At 47.6% G+C, this 15,420-nt stretch overlaps 1 protein-coding gene across 1 annotated transcript in view; it reads right to left on the minus strand.

The window, feature by feature from the left end:
* Positions 1 to 14,873, minus strand: part of ADAM8 (ADAM metallopeptidase domain 8) — a 104,781-nt gene extending 89,908 nt beyond the window's left edge. Inside the window, exon 1 of the mRNA XM_038743317.1 lies at positions 14,786 to 14,873. Within this exon, the coding sequence (XP_038599245.1) occupies positions 14,786 to 14,873 (88 nt within the window). The remainder of the gene's footprint in view (positions 1 to 14,785) is intronic.
* Between the last annotated feature and the right edge of the window lie 547 nt (positions 14,874 to 15,420).

A 15,420-nucleotide genomic window follows, 5' to 3' on the forward strand; every position in this document is an offset into this window, starting at 1 on the left:
ATGAGGTCACCAAGGGAGTGAGTGTAGATCGAGAACAGAAGGGGACCAAGAACTGAACCTTGGGGAACCCCCACAGTAAGGGGATGGGAGGGGGAGGAGGAGCCTGCAAAAGAGACTGAGAATGAACGACCGGAGAGATAAGAGGAGAACCAGGAGAGGATGGAGTCTGTGAAGCCAAGGTCGGATAGCGTGTTGAGGAGAAGTGGGTGGTCCACAGTGTCGAAGGCAGCTGAGAGGTCGAGGAGGATTAGGATGGAGTATTAGCCGTTGGATTTGGCAAGCGGGAGGTCATTGATGACCTTTGAGAGGGCAGTTTCCATGGAATGTAGGGGACGGAAGCCAGACTGGAGGGGGTCGAGGAGAGAGTAGGTGTTGAGGAATTCGAGGCAGCACGTGTAGACAACTAGTTCAAGGAGTTTGGAAAGGAATGGTAGGAGGGAGATGGGGCGATAACTAGAAGGTGAGGTGGGGTCAAGAGAGGGTTTTTTTAGGATGGGAGAGACATGGGCATGTTTGAAGGCAGAGGGGAAGGAACCAGTGGAGAGTGAGCGGTTGAAGATGGAGGTTAAGGAGGGGAGAAGGGATGGAGCAAGATATTTCATGAGATGAGAGGGAATGGAGTCAGAAGCACAGGTGGCCGGAGTAGCACTTGAGAGGAGGGAGGAGAGCTCCTCTGAGGACACTGCTGGGAAGGATGGGAGAGTAGCAGAGAGTGTTGAGAGCCGGGGGGTTGGAGAAGGGTGGGGAGTGACTTTGGAGAGGTCGGACCTGATGGATTTAATTTTGTTAATGAAGTAGGAGGCCAGATCGTTGGGGGTGAGGGAAGGAGGAGGGGGAGGAATCGGGGGCCTGAGAAGGGAGTTGAATGTACAGAAGAGCTGGCGGGGATGATGGACATGGGTGTCAAGGGAGGAGAAATAGTTTTGTCTGGCAGAGAAGAGGGCTGAGTTAAGGCAGAAAAGGATAAACTTGAAGTGAACGAGGTTGGCATGGTGTTTAGACTTTCGCCAGCAGCGTTCGGCAGCTCGAGCATAAGAGCGAAGGAGGCAGACAGTGGCAGTGATCCAGGGCTGTGGGTTAGTGGTACGAGAGCGGCTAAGGGAAAGGGGAGCAAGGGAGTCTAGCTGAGTAGAAAGGGTAGAGTTGAGAGCAGTAATCTGATCGTCAATACTGGGTAGAGAGGAGAGGGAGGCGAGGTGGGGTGTGAGGCGCCCCGAAAGATGGATGGGGTCAAGAGAGCAGAGATCTCTGTGAGGGAGTAATATGGATTTACAGGGGAAAGGAGTGTGAGTGAGGAGGCAGGTGAGATTACGATCAGAGAGAGGGATTTCAGAGTTGGTGAGGGTGGACACAGTGCAGCGAAAGGAGATGATGAGGTTGAGAGTATGACCAAGTTGGTGAGTGGGTGAGGTGGGGTGGAGCAAGAGGTTGGCAGCGCCAAGGAGAGATAGAAGGCGGGCGGCAGAGGAGTCATCAGGAGTCATCTGACATTCATTTATTTCTATTCATGTCTGTCTCCCCCATTCTAGACTGTAAGCTCGTTGTGGGCAGGGAATGTGTCTGTTTATTGTTATATGGTGCTCTTTCAAGTGCTTAGGACAGTGCTCTGCACTCATTCATTCATTCATTCAATCAATCACATTTATTGAGCACTTACTGTGTGCAGAGCTCAGTTCTAAGCAGTTAGAAAGTACAATACAGCGTTAAAGAGAGACAATCCCTGTCCACAACGGGCTTACAGTCTAGAGGGGGTGAGACAGACAACAAGTAAATAGGGAATATGATTGAATGAATGAGTGAATGACCACCATCTCAGGGTGGTCAGTGTCTGCATCTCTGGGTAATGGTCTTTCTCCACACCCTGCACATCTCTTACGTCCCTACGTCTCTGGATGCACGCCTTTTTTTTATAATAGCATTTACTAAATGCTTACTATGTGCAAAGCAATCAATCAATCAATCATATTTATCGAGCGCTTACTATGTGCAGAGCACTGTACTAAGCGCTTGGGAAGTACAAATTGGCAACATATAGAGACAGTCCCTACCCAACATTGGGCTCACAGTCTAAAAAGCACTGTTCTAAGTGCTGGGGAGGTTCCAAGGTGATCAGGTTGGCCCACGGGGGGCTCACAGTCTTAATCCCCATTTCACCTTTTCCCACCTGCTTGGGCAGTCCTTTGCCTGGACTTTGATGGCAAGTTAAGCACCAGGGCTGTGCCCATCCCCAGACCCCAGGCAACCTTTGTGCTGAGCCAGGGGAGGGGGCAGAGGGGAGACAGCTTGGTGGGCAGTCGGGGCCTCAAGGACGGCCAGCCCGCCTCTTGGCTGGCTCCCCAGAAGGGGTCAAAAGCCCTAACTTTCTGTTTTGAAGGTGAGGGGAAGGGGAAAGAAGACTGGGAGGGGTCAAGCTTCAAAATAATAATAATAATAATAGCATCTGTTAAGCGCTTACTATGTGCAAAGCACTGTTCTAAGCACTGGGGAGGATGCAAGGTGATCAGGTTGTCTCACGTGGGGTTCACAATCTTAATCCCCATTTTACAGATGAGGTAACTGAAGCACAGAGAAGTTAAGTAGCTTGCCCATCGTCACACAGCTGACAAGTGGCGGAGCTGGGATTAGAACCCATGACCTCTGACTCCCAAGCCCGTGCTCCACTGAGCCACGCTGCTTCTCATGATGGTATTTGTTAAGTGCTATGTGCCAAGAATTCGTTCATTCATTCAATTGTATTTATTGAGTGCTTACTGTGTGCACAGCACTGTACTAAGCGTTTGGAAAGTACAAGTTGGCAACATATAGAGACAGTCCCTGCCCAACAATGGGTTCACAGTCTAGAGGGGGGAGACAGACAACAAAACAAAACATGTAGAAAGGTGTCAAAATCGTCAGAATAGAATTAAAGCTATATGCACATCATTAACAAAATAAATAGAATAGTAAATACGTGCAAGTAAAATAAAGTAATAAATCTGTACAAATATATTGGCATATAGTAAGCACTTAACAAATACCATTATTATTATTATATACAAGTGGTTTGGGAGGGGAAGGAGGTAGGGCAGTGGGGATGGGGAGGAGGAGAGTTGTTCTAAGCGCTGGGGTAGATATAAGATTATCAGGTTGTCCCACGTGGGGCTCACAGTCTTAATCCCCATTTTACAGACGAGGGAACTGAGGCCCAGAGAAGTGAAGTGACTTACCCAAAGTCACACAGCTGACAAGTGGCGGAGCCAGGATTAGAACCCATGACCTCTGACTTCCAAGCCTGGGCTCTTTCCACTAAGCCACGCACTCCCAGAAAGCTGCCATTCTGGAGCTTTCCAGCCCTCCTGACTGGACTGGACTGGACTCCCCCTTCTAGACTGTGAGCCTGCTGTTGGGTAGGGACCATATCTATATGTTGCCAACTTGTACTTCCCAAGCGCTTAGTACAGTGCTCTGCACACTGTAAGCGCTCAATAAATACAATTGAATGAATGAATGAATGAATGGAAACTCTCAGGCCTTGACCGAGACCTGGGCCGCCCGAGGGGCAAGTCTGTGCCGCTACACCGCTGGCCCTCAAGGGCTGCCCATCCCAAAGGCGTCAGGAGATGATGGGGAGGAGAAAGAGCAGCAAGTTCTAATCTGGGGGCCCCACTTGTCTGCTGTGTGACCTTGGCCAAGTCACGTCACTTCTTTAGCTCTCTTCCTCCCTTCAAGGCCCTACTGAGAGCTCACCTCCTTCAGAAGGCCTTCCCAGACTAAGCCCCTTCCTTCCTCTCCCCCTCGTCCCCCTCTCCATCCCCCATCTTACCTCCTTCCCTTCCCCACAGCACCTGTATATATGCATATATGTTTGTACATATTTATTACTCTATTTATTTATTTATTTATTTCACTTGTACATATCTAGTCTATTTATTTTAGTTTGTTAGTATGTTTGGTTTTGTTCTCTGTCTCCCCCTTTTAGACTGTGAGCCCACTGTTGGGTAGGGACTGTCTCTATATGTTGCCAACTTGTACTTCCCAAGCGCTTAGTACAGTGCTCTGCACACAGTAAGCGCTCAATAAATACGATTGATTGATTGATCTGTAAAATGAGGATTGAGACTGTGAGCCCCATGAGGGACAGAGACTGTGTCCAACACAATTTGCTTGGATCCACCCCAGAGCCTACTACAGTGTCTGGCACATAGTAGGCACTTAACAAATGCCATTACTATTATTGTTATTATTATTATTATTATTAATGATAATAATGATGGTATTTATTAAGTGCTTACTAGGTGCAAAGCACTGTTCTAAGCACTGGGGAGGTTAAAAGGTGATCAGGTTGTCCCCCGGTGGGCTCACAGTCTTAATCCCCATTTTCCAGATGAGGGAACTGAGGCCCAGAGAAGTTCAGTGACTTGCCCAAAGTCACACAGCCGACACTGGTGGAACCGGAATTTGAACCCATGACTACTGACTCCAAAGCCCGGGCTCTTTCCACTGAGCCACGCTGCTTATTATTATTATTATTGGGCAGAAGCAGAAGTAATGTGGTTTAGCAGATAGAGCCCGGTCCTGGGAGTCGGAAGGACGTGGCTTCTATTCCCAGGTCTGCCACATGTCTGCTGTGTGACCTTGGCCAAGTCACTTCACTTCTCGGGGGCTGAGTCACCTCATCTGTAAAATTGGGATTGGGACTGTGAGCCCCATAAGAGACAGGGACTGTGTCCAACCTGATTGGCTTGTATCTACCCCAGCGCTTGGACAGTGCTTGATACATATCTTGTACATATCTATTCTATTTATTTTGTTAATATGTTTTGTTTTGTTGTCTGTCTCCCCCTTCTAGACTGTGAGCCCACTGTTGGGTAGGGACCATCTCTATATGTTGCCAACTTGGACTTCCCAAGCGCTTAGTACAGTGCTCTGCACACAGTAAACGCTCAATAAATATGATTGATTGATTGATTGATTGATTGATTGATATATAGTAAGCACTGAACAAGTACCATTATTTTTTTTATAGGCGTGAGGAAAAACAGCAGGGAGAGGGAGTATAGACAGCAGGGCTCTGGAGATGATCAGATGATGCAATTTGTGAGTGCTTAATAATAATAATGATCCCTTCCCCACAGCACCTGTATATATGTATATATGTTTGTAACATATTTATTACTCTATTTATTTATTTTACTTGTATATATCTATTCTATTTATTTTATTTTGTTAATATGTTTGGTTTTGTTCCCTGTCTCCCCCTTCTAGACTGTGAGCCCACTGTTGGGTGGGGACCGTCTCTATGTTGCCAACTTGTACTTCCCAAGAGCTTAGTACAGTGCTCTGCACACAGTAAGTGCTCAATACATACGATTGATTGATTGATTGATTGATTAAGTGCTTACTATGTGCAAAGCACTGTTCTAAGCACTGGGGAGGTTACAAGGTGATCAGGTTGTCCCATGGAGGCTCACAGTCTTCATCCCCATTTTACACATGAGGGAACTGAGGCACAGAGAAGTGAAGTGACTTGCCCAAAGTCACACAGCTGACAAGCGGCGGAGCCGGGATTTGAACCCATGACCTCTGACTTCCAAGCCCAGGCTCTTTCCACTGAGCCACACTGCGTCAAGCGCTTGGGAGAGTCCACTAGAAGAGAATGAGCAGACCCGTTCCCTGTCCATACTGAGCTTCCAGTGTAGAGGATGGAGGGAATGCCAATGAGACTGGGCCAAGTGCTTAATACAGTGCTTGGCACACAGTAAGTGCTCAGTAAATACGACTGAATGAATGAATGAATGAATGAATGAATGAATGAATGGGCCCGTCCCTGGACAGCCACCCAAATTCCCAGCTCCAGCAGTTTCCCGGGAGCCACAGGATGAAGTCTGTCGGGGGCCTGGTCAGGGAAGAGGCCAGGGCTGCTCACCTCAGGCCTGAAGACCTGAAGACTGAGCCCCTTCCTTCCTCTCCCCCTCGTCCCCCTCTCCATCCCCCCATCTTACCTCCTTCCCTTCCCCACAGCACCTGTATATATGTATATATGTTTGTACAGATTTATTACTCTATTTATTTATTTATTTATTTTACCTGTACATATCTATCCTATTTATTTTATTTTGTTAGTATGTTTGGTTTTGTTCTCTGTCTCCCCCTTTTAGACTGCGAGCCCACTGTTGGGTAGGGACTGTCTCTAGATGTTGCCAGTTTGTACTTCCCAAGCGCTTAGTACAGTGCTCTGCACATAGTAAGCGCTCAATAAATACGATTGATGATGATGATGATGAAAACAACTCCACCGGAGAACCTGGATGGAATTGGCCCGCTTCCGTAGTCACAGAGGAGGGCAGAGGCCCCCACACTGGCTGCCCCTTGTGGGTAGAGAACATTTCTGGAAAAGCAGCGTGGCTCAGTGGAAAGAGCCCGGGCTTTGGAGTTCGGTCATGGGTTCAAATCCCCACTCCGCCACTTGTCAGCTGTGTGACTTTGGGCAAGTCACTTCACTTCTCTGGGCCTCAGTTCCCTCCTCTGTAAAATGGGGATGAAGACTATGAGCCCCCCGGGGGGACAACCTGATCACCTTGTAACCTCCCCAGCGCTTAGAACAGTGCTTTGCACATAGTAAGCGCTTAACAAACACCATTATTATTATTATTATCATTATTATTATTATTATTATCATTTTTTACCAACTCTGGCTTAGTGCATAGAGCACAGGGCTGGGAGTCAGAAGGTCGTGGGTTCCAATCCTGCCCCACCACTTATCTGCTGTGTGACCTAGAGCAAGTCACTTCACTTCTGTCGTGGCTCAGTGGAAAGAGCACGGGCTTTGGAGTCAGGGGTCACGTGTTCAAATCCCAGCTCTGCCAACTGTCAGCTGTGTGACTTTGGGCAAGTCATTTCACTTCTCTGGGCCTCAGTTCCCTCACCTGTAAAATGGGGATTAAGACTGTGAGCGCCCCCGTGGAACAACCTGATCTCCTTGTAACCTCCTCAGCGCTTAGAACAGTGCTTTGCACATAGTAAGCACTTAATAAATGCCATCATTATTATTATTATTATTATTATTATTCTTTGGGCCTCAGTTACCTCATCTGTAAAATGGGAATGAAGACCGTGAGACCCACGTGGGACAGGGACTGTGTCCAACCTGATTACATTGTTATCAACTCCAGCGCTGAGAACAGCGTTCAGCACATAGTAAGCACTTAACAAATACCATTATTATTGTTGTTATTACTACTCTCCCAAATGCTCTGTACAGTGTTCTGCACACAGTAAGTGCTCAATAAACATCACTGATGGATTGACTGCTGGGAGATTCTCCCTATCAGGAAAGCGCATAGCTTAGAGAGAGTCTGGTCTGGTGGGAAGAGCATGGGGCTGGGAGACAGAGGACCTGGGTTCTAATCCCTTGTCTGCCACATGTCTGCCGTGTGACTTCTTGGTGCCTCAGTTTCCTCAACTGTGAAATGGGGACAAAATACCTGTTCTCTTTCCCCTTTGAACTGTGAGCCCTAGATCAATCAATCAATCAATCGTATTTATTGAGCGCTTACTGTGTGCCAAGCACTGTACTAAGCACTTGGGAAGTACAAGTGGGCAACATATAGAGACAGTCCCTACCCAACAGTGGGCTCACAGTCTAAAAGGGGGAGACAGAGAACAAAACCAAACATACTCACAAAATAAAATAAATAGAATAGATATGTACAAGTAAAATAAATAAATAAATAGAGTAGTAAATATGTACAAACATATATACATATATACAGGTGCTGTGGGGAAGGGAAGGAGGTAAGATGGGGGCAATGGAGAGGGGGACGAGGGGGAGAGGAAGGAAGGGGCTCAGTCTGGGAAGGCCTCCTGGAGGGGAGAGGGACTGTGTCTGGTGTGCTTATATTGCATCTACCCCAGTGCTTACTACAGTGTTTGGCACCTACTGGTCACGGAATTTGTTAGGCGCTTATTATGTGCCAAGCACTGTTCTAAGCACTGGGGTAGATAGATAACAAGTTAATCAGGTCAGACACAGTCCCTGTCCCACACGGGGCTCACAGACTAAGTAAGCACTTTACAAGTACCGCAGTTACTATTAGGTATTAGCACCCATGGGGAAACTGAGGCTCAGAGGAGGAATAAGGGGACATCCATGACATCTCAGCATGAACAAGAGATACCACTGGGATGACTCCTTTTTTTAAAAAAACCATGGTATTTGTTAAGCACTTACATCTTGTCAGGCACCGTCTTAAGTATTGGACACAGTAATCAGGTTGGACACAGTCCCTGTCCCACTTGGGGCTTACAGTCTTAATCTCCATTTTATTATTAATAATAATAATAATAATAATAACTGTGGAGTTTGTCAAGTGCTTACTGTGTGTCAGAAGCTGGGGTGGATACAAGCAAATCGGGTTGGACACAGTCCCTGTCCCACTTGGGGCTCACAGTCTCAATCCCCATTTTCCAGATGAGGGAACTGAGGGCCAGGGAAGTGAAGTGGCTTTCCCAAGGTCACACAGCAGACAAGTGGCAGAGCTGGGATCAGAACCCAAGACCTTCTGACTCCCAGGGAGAGGCTCTATCCACCACGCCAGGCTGCTTCTCTACGACTGCTCAAAACCCCCTTGCCTTTGAGGAAACTGAGCAGAGCAGGCAGCAGGAAGGCTGAAGCAGAGCAGCTCAGTGGAAAGAGCCCGGGCTTGGAAGTCGGAGGTCATGGGTTCTAATCCCGGCTCCGCCACTTGTCAGCTGTGTGACTTCGGGCAAGTCACTTCACTTCCCTGGGCCTCTGTTACCTCATCTGTAAAATGGGGATTAAGACTGTGAACCCCATGTGGGACAACATGATTAACTTGTATCCCCCCCCAGCGCTTAGAACAGTGTTTGGCACATAGTAAGCACTTACAAGTGCCATTATTATCATTATTACTATTATTATTATCCTTGCCCACACCCCTTCCCTGCCCCCCCAATTAAGACTGTGAACCCCATGTGGGACAACATGATTAACTTGTATCCCCCCCTCAGCGCTTAGAACAGTGTTTGGCACATAGTAAGCACTTACAAGTGCCATTATTATCATCATTACTATTATTATTATCCTTGCCCACACCCCTTCCCCGTCCCCCCATCCAATGGACCCAGAATTCCTTCCATTCCGAGAGACACCCCCCCGACCATTCATTCATTCATTCAATCATATTCATTCATTCATTCAATCGTATTCATTCACTCATTCAATCGTATTCATTCATTCATTCAATCGTATTTATTGAGTGCTTCCTGTGTGCAGAGCACTGTACTAAGCGCTTGGGAAGTACAAGATGGCAACATATAGAGACGGTCCCTACCCAACAGTGGGATCACGTGCAGAGCACTGTACTAAGCACTTGGGAAGTACAAGTCGTCAACGTATAAAGATGGTCCCTATCCCGGCTCCACCAGATGTCTGCTGTGTGACCTTGGGCAAGTCACTTAACTTCTCTGAGCCTCAGTTATCTCATCTGTAAAATGGGGATTAAGACTGCGAGCCCCACGTGGGTCAACTTGATCACCTTGTATCCCCCCCAGCGCTTAGAACAGTGCTCTGCACATAGTAAGCGCTTAACAAATGTCATCATTATTATTATTATTACCCAACAACGGGCTCACGGTCTAGAAGGGGGAGACAGACAACAAAACAAGACATGTATGACCCTGCCCGGCATCTTCGGCGGCTGCTTCCCTGCCCCATCGCCCCTGCCCAGGGAACGTGGTAGCCGGTGAGCCTGGCATCCAGCGAGCTGGTCCCCGGAGAGCTGGCCCCTAGCCCAGAGCCTTGCCCCACACATCCTGTGAATCACGTTTCTTTCACTGTTGCAGAGAGAAAATCATTTCCTACAGCTCTGACCCTACCCCGCTACATACATAAGTGTGATGAGTCTGGGGAAGGGGAGGGGCGGGGATGACCTACTGAGAGCTCACCTCCTCCAGGAGGCCTTCCCAGACTGAGCCCCTTCCTTCCTCTCCCCCTCGCCCCCCTCTCCATCCCCCCCATCTTACCTCCTTCCCTTCCCCACAGCACCTGTATATATGTATATATGTTTGTACATATTTATTACTCTATTTATTTATTTATTTTACTTGTACATATCTATTCTATTTTATTTTGTAGTATGTTTGGTTTTGTCTCCCCCTTTTAGACTGTGAGCCCACTGTTGGGTAGGGACTGTCTCTATATGTTGCCAATTTGTACTTCCCAAGCGCTTAGTACAGTGCTCTGCACACAGTAAGCGCTCAATAAATACGATTGATGATGATGATGATGATGACCTGTCCTCAGTGAGACGGAGCCCGGGCCTCAGAGTCCGGAGGAATTAGGTCCGAACGTCGGTTCTGCCCCTTGTCTGCTGTGTGACCGCGGGCAGGTCACTTGGCTTCTCTGGGCCTCAGTTACCTCATCTGTAAAATGCGGATGAAGACTCGGGTAGGGACCGTCTCTGTGTGTTGCCAACTTGTACTTCCCAAGCACTTAGTACAGTGCTCTGCACACAGTAAGCGTTCAATAAATACGATTGATTGATTGATTGACTCTGAGCCCCATGTGGGACAGAGGCTGGGTCCAGCCTGATTATCTTATATCTACCCCAGCACCTAGTACAGTGTCTGGCACATATTAAGCGCTTAACAAATATCATAAATATCTGTAAAATGGGGATGAAGACTGAGCCCCATGTGGGACAGAGCCTGGGTCCAGCCCAATTGTCTTGTATCTACCCCAGCACCCAGTACAGTGTCTGGCACATATTAATCAATCAATCAATCAATTGTATTTATTGAGCATTTACTGTGTGCAGAGCACTGTACTAAGCTCTTGGGAAGTACAAGTTGGCAACATATAGAGACAGTCCCTACCCAACAGTGGGCTCACAGTCTGAAAGCGCTTAATATCATAAATATCTGTTAAATGGGGATGAAACCTGAGCCCCATTTGGGACAGAGCTTGGGTCCAACCCAATTATCTTGTATTTACCCCAGCACAGTGTCTGGCACATAAAAAGCTCTTAACAAATATCATTTAAAAAAGAAGCTTACAGCTGGGAAGATGCAATAGAGTAGCAGAGTATCCCAAAGCTCTGAAGCAGTTTGGCTTACTTTGCTTTATGAAATGTTAATGAAGCTTAGTCAGTCAATTGTATTAACTGAGCACTTACTGTGAGCAGAGCACTGTACTAAATGCTTGGGAGAGTACACTATAAACAGAGTTAATAATGATAATAATCATGGTATTTGTTAAGTGCTTATTAGGTGCAAAGCACTGTATTAAGCGGTGGTGCGGGTGCAAGCAAACCAGGTTGTACACAGTCTCTGTCCCACGTGGGGCTCACAGTCTCAAATCCCCATTTGACAGATGAGGGAACTGAGGCCCAGAGAAGTGAAGTGACTTCACACAGCAGATAAGCGGTGGAACCAGTATTAGAACTCATGCCCTTCTGACCCCCAGATCTGGGCTCTAGACATGTTCTCTGCGTACAGTGAGCTTACAGTCAATCAACCAGTCAGATTTACTGAGCACTTACTGTGTGCAGAGCAATGTACTAAGCACTTGGGAGAGTAAACTATAACAGAGTTGGTAGACATGTTCCCTGCCCACAACAAGCTTAAAGTCAATCAGTTGCATTTATTGAGTGCTTACTGTGTGCAGAGCACTGTACTAAGTGCTTGGGGGTGTAAACTATAATAGAGTTGGTAGACACATTCCCTGCTCCACAGTGAGCTTCCAGTCTAGAGGTTAATCTCTGGAGATGATCCCATTCGGGGACACTCTGTAGAATCTCCCAACCTGATTTTTGCAAACTTTATACTACAAAGTGGCTGGACTTCCTGAGCAGAGGGGAGGAGCTGGGGAAGAAGGAGGGAGGCCAATCACCATCATCATCATCATCATCATTACTATCATCATCATCATCGTATTGGTTAAGCACTTACTATGTGCCAAGCACTGTTCTAAGCGCTGGGGTAGTTACCGGCTAATCAGGTTGGGCACAGTCCCTGTCCCACATGGGGCTCACAGTCTTAATTCCCATTTTACAGATGAGATAACTGAGGCCCAGAGAACTGAGGTGACTTGCCCAAGGTCACACAGCAGACAAGTGGCGGAACCAGGATTAGAACCCAAGACCTCTGATTTCCAAGCCCGCGCTCTTTCCACTAGGCTATGCCGCTACTACTGAGTGAAATATCACAACCTTTAGCAGCACTCTACAGCTCCCTGCCTTTCCTCTCCCCCTCATTCTTAGATTGGAAGCTCCCTGAGGGAAAGGATTGGGATAGTGTCTTCTAATAATAATAATGATGATGGCATTTGTTAAGCCCTTACTATGTGCCAAGCACTGTTCTAAGAACTGGGGTAGATACAAGGTAATCAGGTTGTCACATTTGGGGCTCACAGTCTTCATCCCCATTTTACAGATAAGGTCACTGAGACACAGAGAAGTGAAGGTCACACAGTGGACAAGTCTATTAAGCCCTTGGCCCAGTGTTCTGCACACAATAGGCAGCTCTCACTAAATTCTATTGTCTCCAAAGAGGACGGAAGTGCTGGGGTAATAACAATAATAATAATAATAATAATGAAATGTATTAATTGGGGTAATAATAACAATAATGGCATTTATTAAGCGCTTACTATGTGCAAAGCACTGTTCTAAGCGCTGGGGAGGTTACAAGGTAATCAGGTTGTCCCAAGGGGGCTTACAGTCTTAATCCCCATTTTACAGATGAGGTCACTGAGGCACAGAGAAGTAAGGTGACTTGCCCAAAGTCACACAGCTGACAATTGGCAGAGCTGAGATTTGAACCCATGACCTCTGACTCCCAAAGCCTGTGCTCTTTCCACTGAGCCACGCTGCTTCTCAGTATAAGCAACTGAGACACAGTTCCTGCCCACACAAGGTTCACAGGGGGAGGGAATCACAGGGATCATCCCCACTTTTAGAGGTGAGGAACTGAGGCCCAAAGAAGCAAAGTGACTTGACCAAGGTCACACAGCAAGCAAATGGCAGTGCTGGGTTCTAATCCCGGGTCTCCTGATTCCAAGGCCTGTGGCTCATCATCATCATCATCATCAATCGTATTTATTGAGCGCTTACTGTGTGCACAGCACTGTACTAAGCGCTTGGGAAGTACCCTATCCACTGGGCGACACTGCCATTCCACCCTCCCCTGGAGGACAGAGCCTGGTTTGGTGAGGGAGGGCAATGAGACACAAGGAGAAGTAGCATGGTCTAGTGGATAGAGCATAGGCCTGGGAATCAGAAGGATCTGGGTTCTAATCCCGGCTCCACCACTTTTCTCCTGTGTGACCTCCGGCAAGTCACTTCGCTTCTCTGTGCCTCAGTTATCTCATCTATAGAATGGGAATAATAATAATAATGGTATTTGTTAAGCGCTTACTATGTGCCAAACACTGTTCTAAATGCTGGGAGAGATATAAGGTTTTCAGGTTGTCCCACAGAGGGCTCACAGTCTTAATCCCCATTTTACAGATGAGGTAACTGAGGCACAGAGAAGTGAAGTGACTTGCCCAAAGTCACACAGCTGACAAGTGGCGGAGCTGGGATTAGAATCCATGACCTCTAACTCCCAAGCCCATGCTCTTTCCACTAAGTCACGCTGCTTCTCTGTGAGATTGTGAGCCCGTTGTTGGGTAGGGACTGTCTCTATCTATTGCCGACTTGTACTTCCCAAACACTTAGTACAGTGCTCTGCACACAGTATGAGCTCAATAAATATGATTGAATGAATAATAATAATAATGATGGCATTTATTAAGCACTTACCATGTGCGAAGCACTGTTCTAAGTGCTGGGGAGGTTACAAGGTGATCAAGTTGTCCCACATGGGGCTCACAGTTTTAATCCCCATTTTCCAGATGAGGTAACAGGCACAGAGAAGTTAAGTGACTTGCCCCAAGTTACACAGCTGACAAGTGGTGGAGTCAGGATTTAAACCCATGACCTCTGACTCCAAAGCCCATGCTCTTTCCACTGAGCAATGCTGCTTCCCTATGAATGAATGAATGAATGAGATTAAGACTGAGTCTCCTTTGGGACAGGGACTCTGTACAACCTGATTAGCTTCCATCTACACCAGCGCTTAGTACAGTGCCTGGCACACAGTGAGCGCTTAACAAAATAAAGAAAGAAAAGGAGTCCCGTCCGACAGGGTTGGAAGCATGAGAAGGAGCCCACGTCCTCCCCCGGGCCTGGAATGCCCTCCCTCCGCCCATCGGCCAAGCTAGCTCTCTTCCTCCCTTCAAGGCCCTACTGAGAGCTCACCTCCTCCAGGAGGCCTTCCCAGACTGAGCCCCTTCCTTCCTCTCCCCCCCCGTCCCCCTCTCCATCCCGCATCTTACCTCCTTCCCTTCCCCACAGCACCTGTATATATGTATATATGTTTGTACATATTTATTACTCTATTTATTTATTTATTTTACTTGTTCCTATCTATTCTATTTATTTTATTTTGTTAGTATGTTTGGTTTTGTTCTCTGCCTCCCCCTTTTAGACTGTGAGCCCACTGTTGGGTAGGGACTGTCTCTATATGTTGCCAACTTGTACTTCCCAAGCGCTTAGTACAGTGCTCTGCCCACAGTAAGCACTCAATAAATACGATTGATTGATTGATTGATTGATTGATTGATTGATTGAGCCGGGGAAGGGCAGTCTGGGCAGGACATGCTAGTGGGCAGCTGCTAGAAGCTGGGAGAGGTGGTCAGGGTGAAAAGCCCAGAGATAGAACAAGTCCGAAGGGCTGACCGAACCTCCGCCTTTCACCAGGATGGTTGGGGGGGTCACAGATCTCGGCCGGACCGGGGGCCGGAGGGCCGCGGGATGACCCCACTTGACCATCATTATCATCATCATCATCATCAATCGCATTTATTGAGTGCTTACTGTGTGCAGGGCACTGTACGAAGCGCTTGGGAAGGCCCTTTTAGACTGTGAGCCCACTGTTGGGTAGGGACTGTCTCTATATGTTGCCAACTTGTACTTCCCAAGCACTTAAGACAGCGCTCTGCACACAGTAAGTGCTCAATAAATACGATTGATGATGATGATGATGACAGCTCAGTGACCTTCTGAAGGTTGGCCCTCTTCCCCATCCACCTGCCCTCCCATCCAGGCAGGGCCTGGGACAGAAGAGCACAAACCACCCAAGCTTCCCACCCTCCAGGCTGCAAAGGTTACGGAGTGGGGAACTCCAGGGGACGATGACAGAGGAAGGAGGAGGAAGGAGGAGAGCTCTCCCTTTCCAATAATAATAACTGTGGTATTTGTTAAGCGCTTACTATGTGGCAGGCACTGTACCAACAGCTGGAGTGAATACAAGGAAATCGAGTTGGACACAGTCCCTGTCCCACGAGGGGCTCAGTCACGATCCCTGTTCACAGATGAG

The sequence above is a fragment of the Tachyglossus aculeatus genome, chromosome 3, assembly GCF_015852505.1.
Source record: "Tachyglossus aculeatus isolate mTacAcu1 chromosome 3, mTacAcu1.pri, whole genome shotgun sequence".
NCBI classification, from domain to species: domain Eukaryota; kingdom Metazoa; phylum Chordata; class Mammalia; order Monotremata; family Tachyglossidae; genus Tachyglossus; species Tachyglossus aculeatus.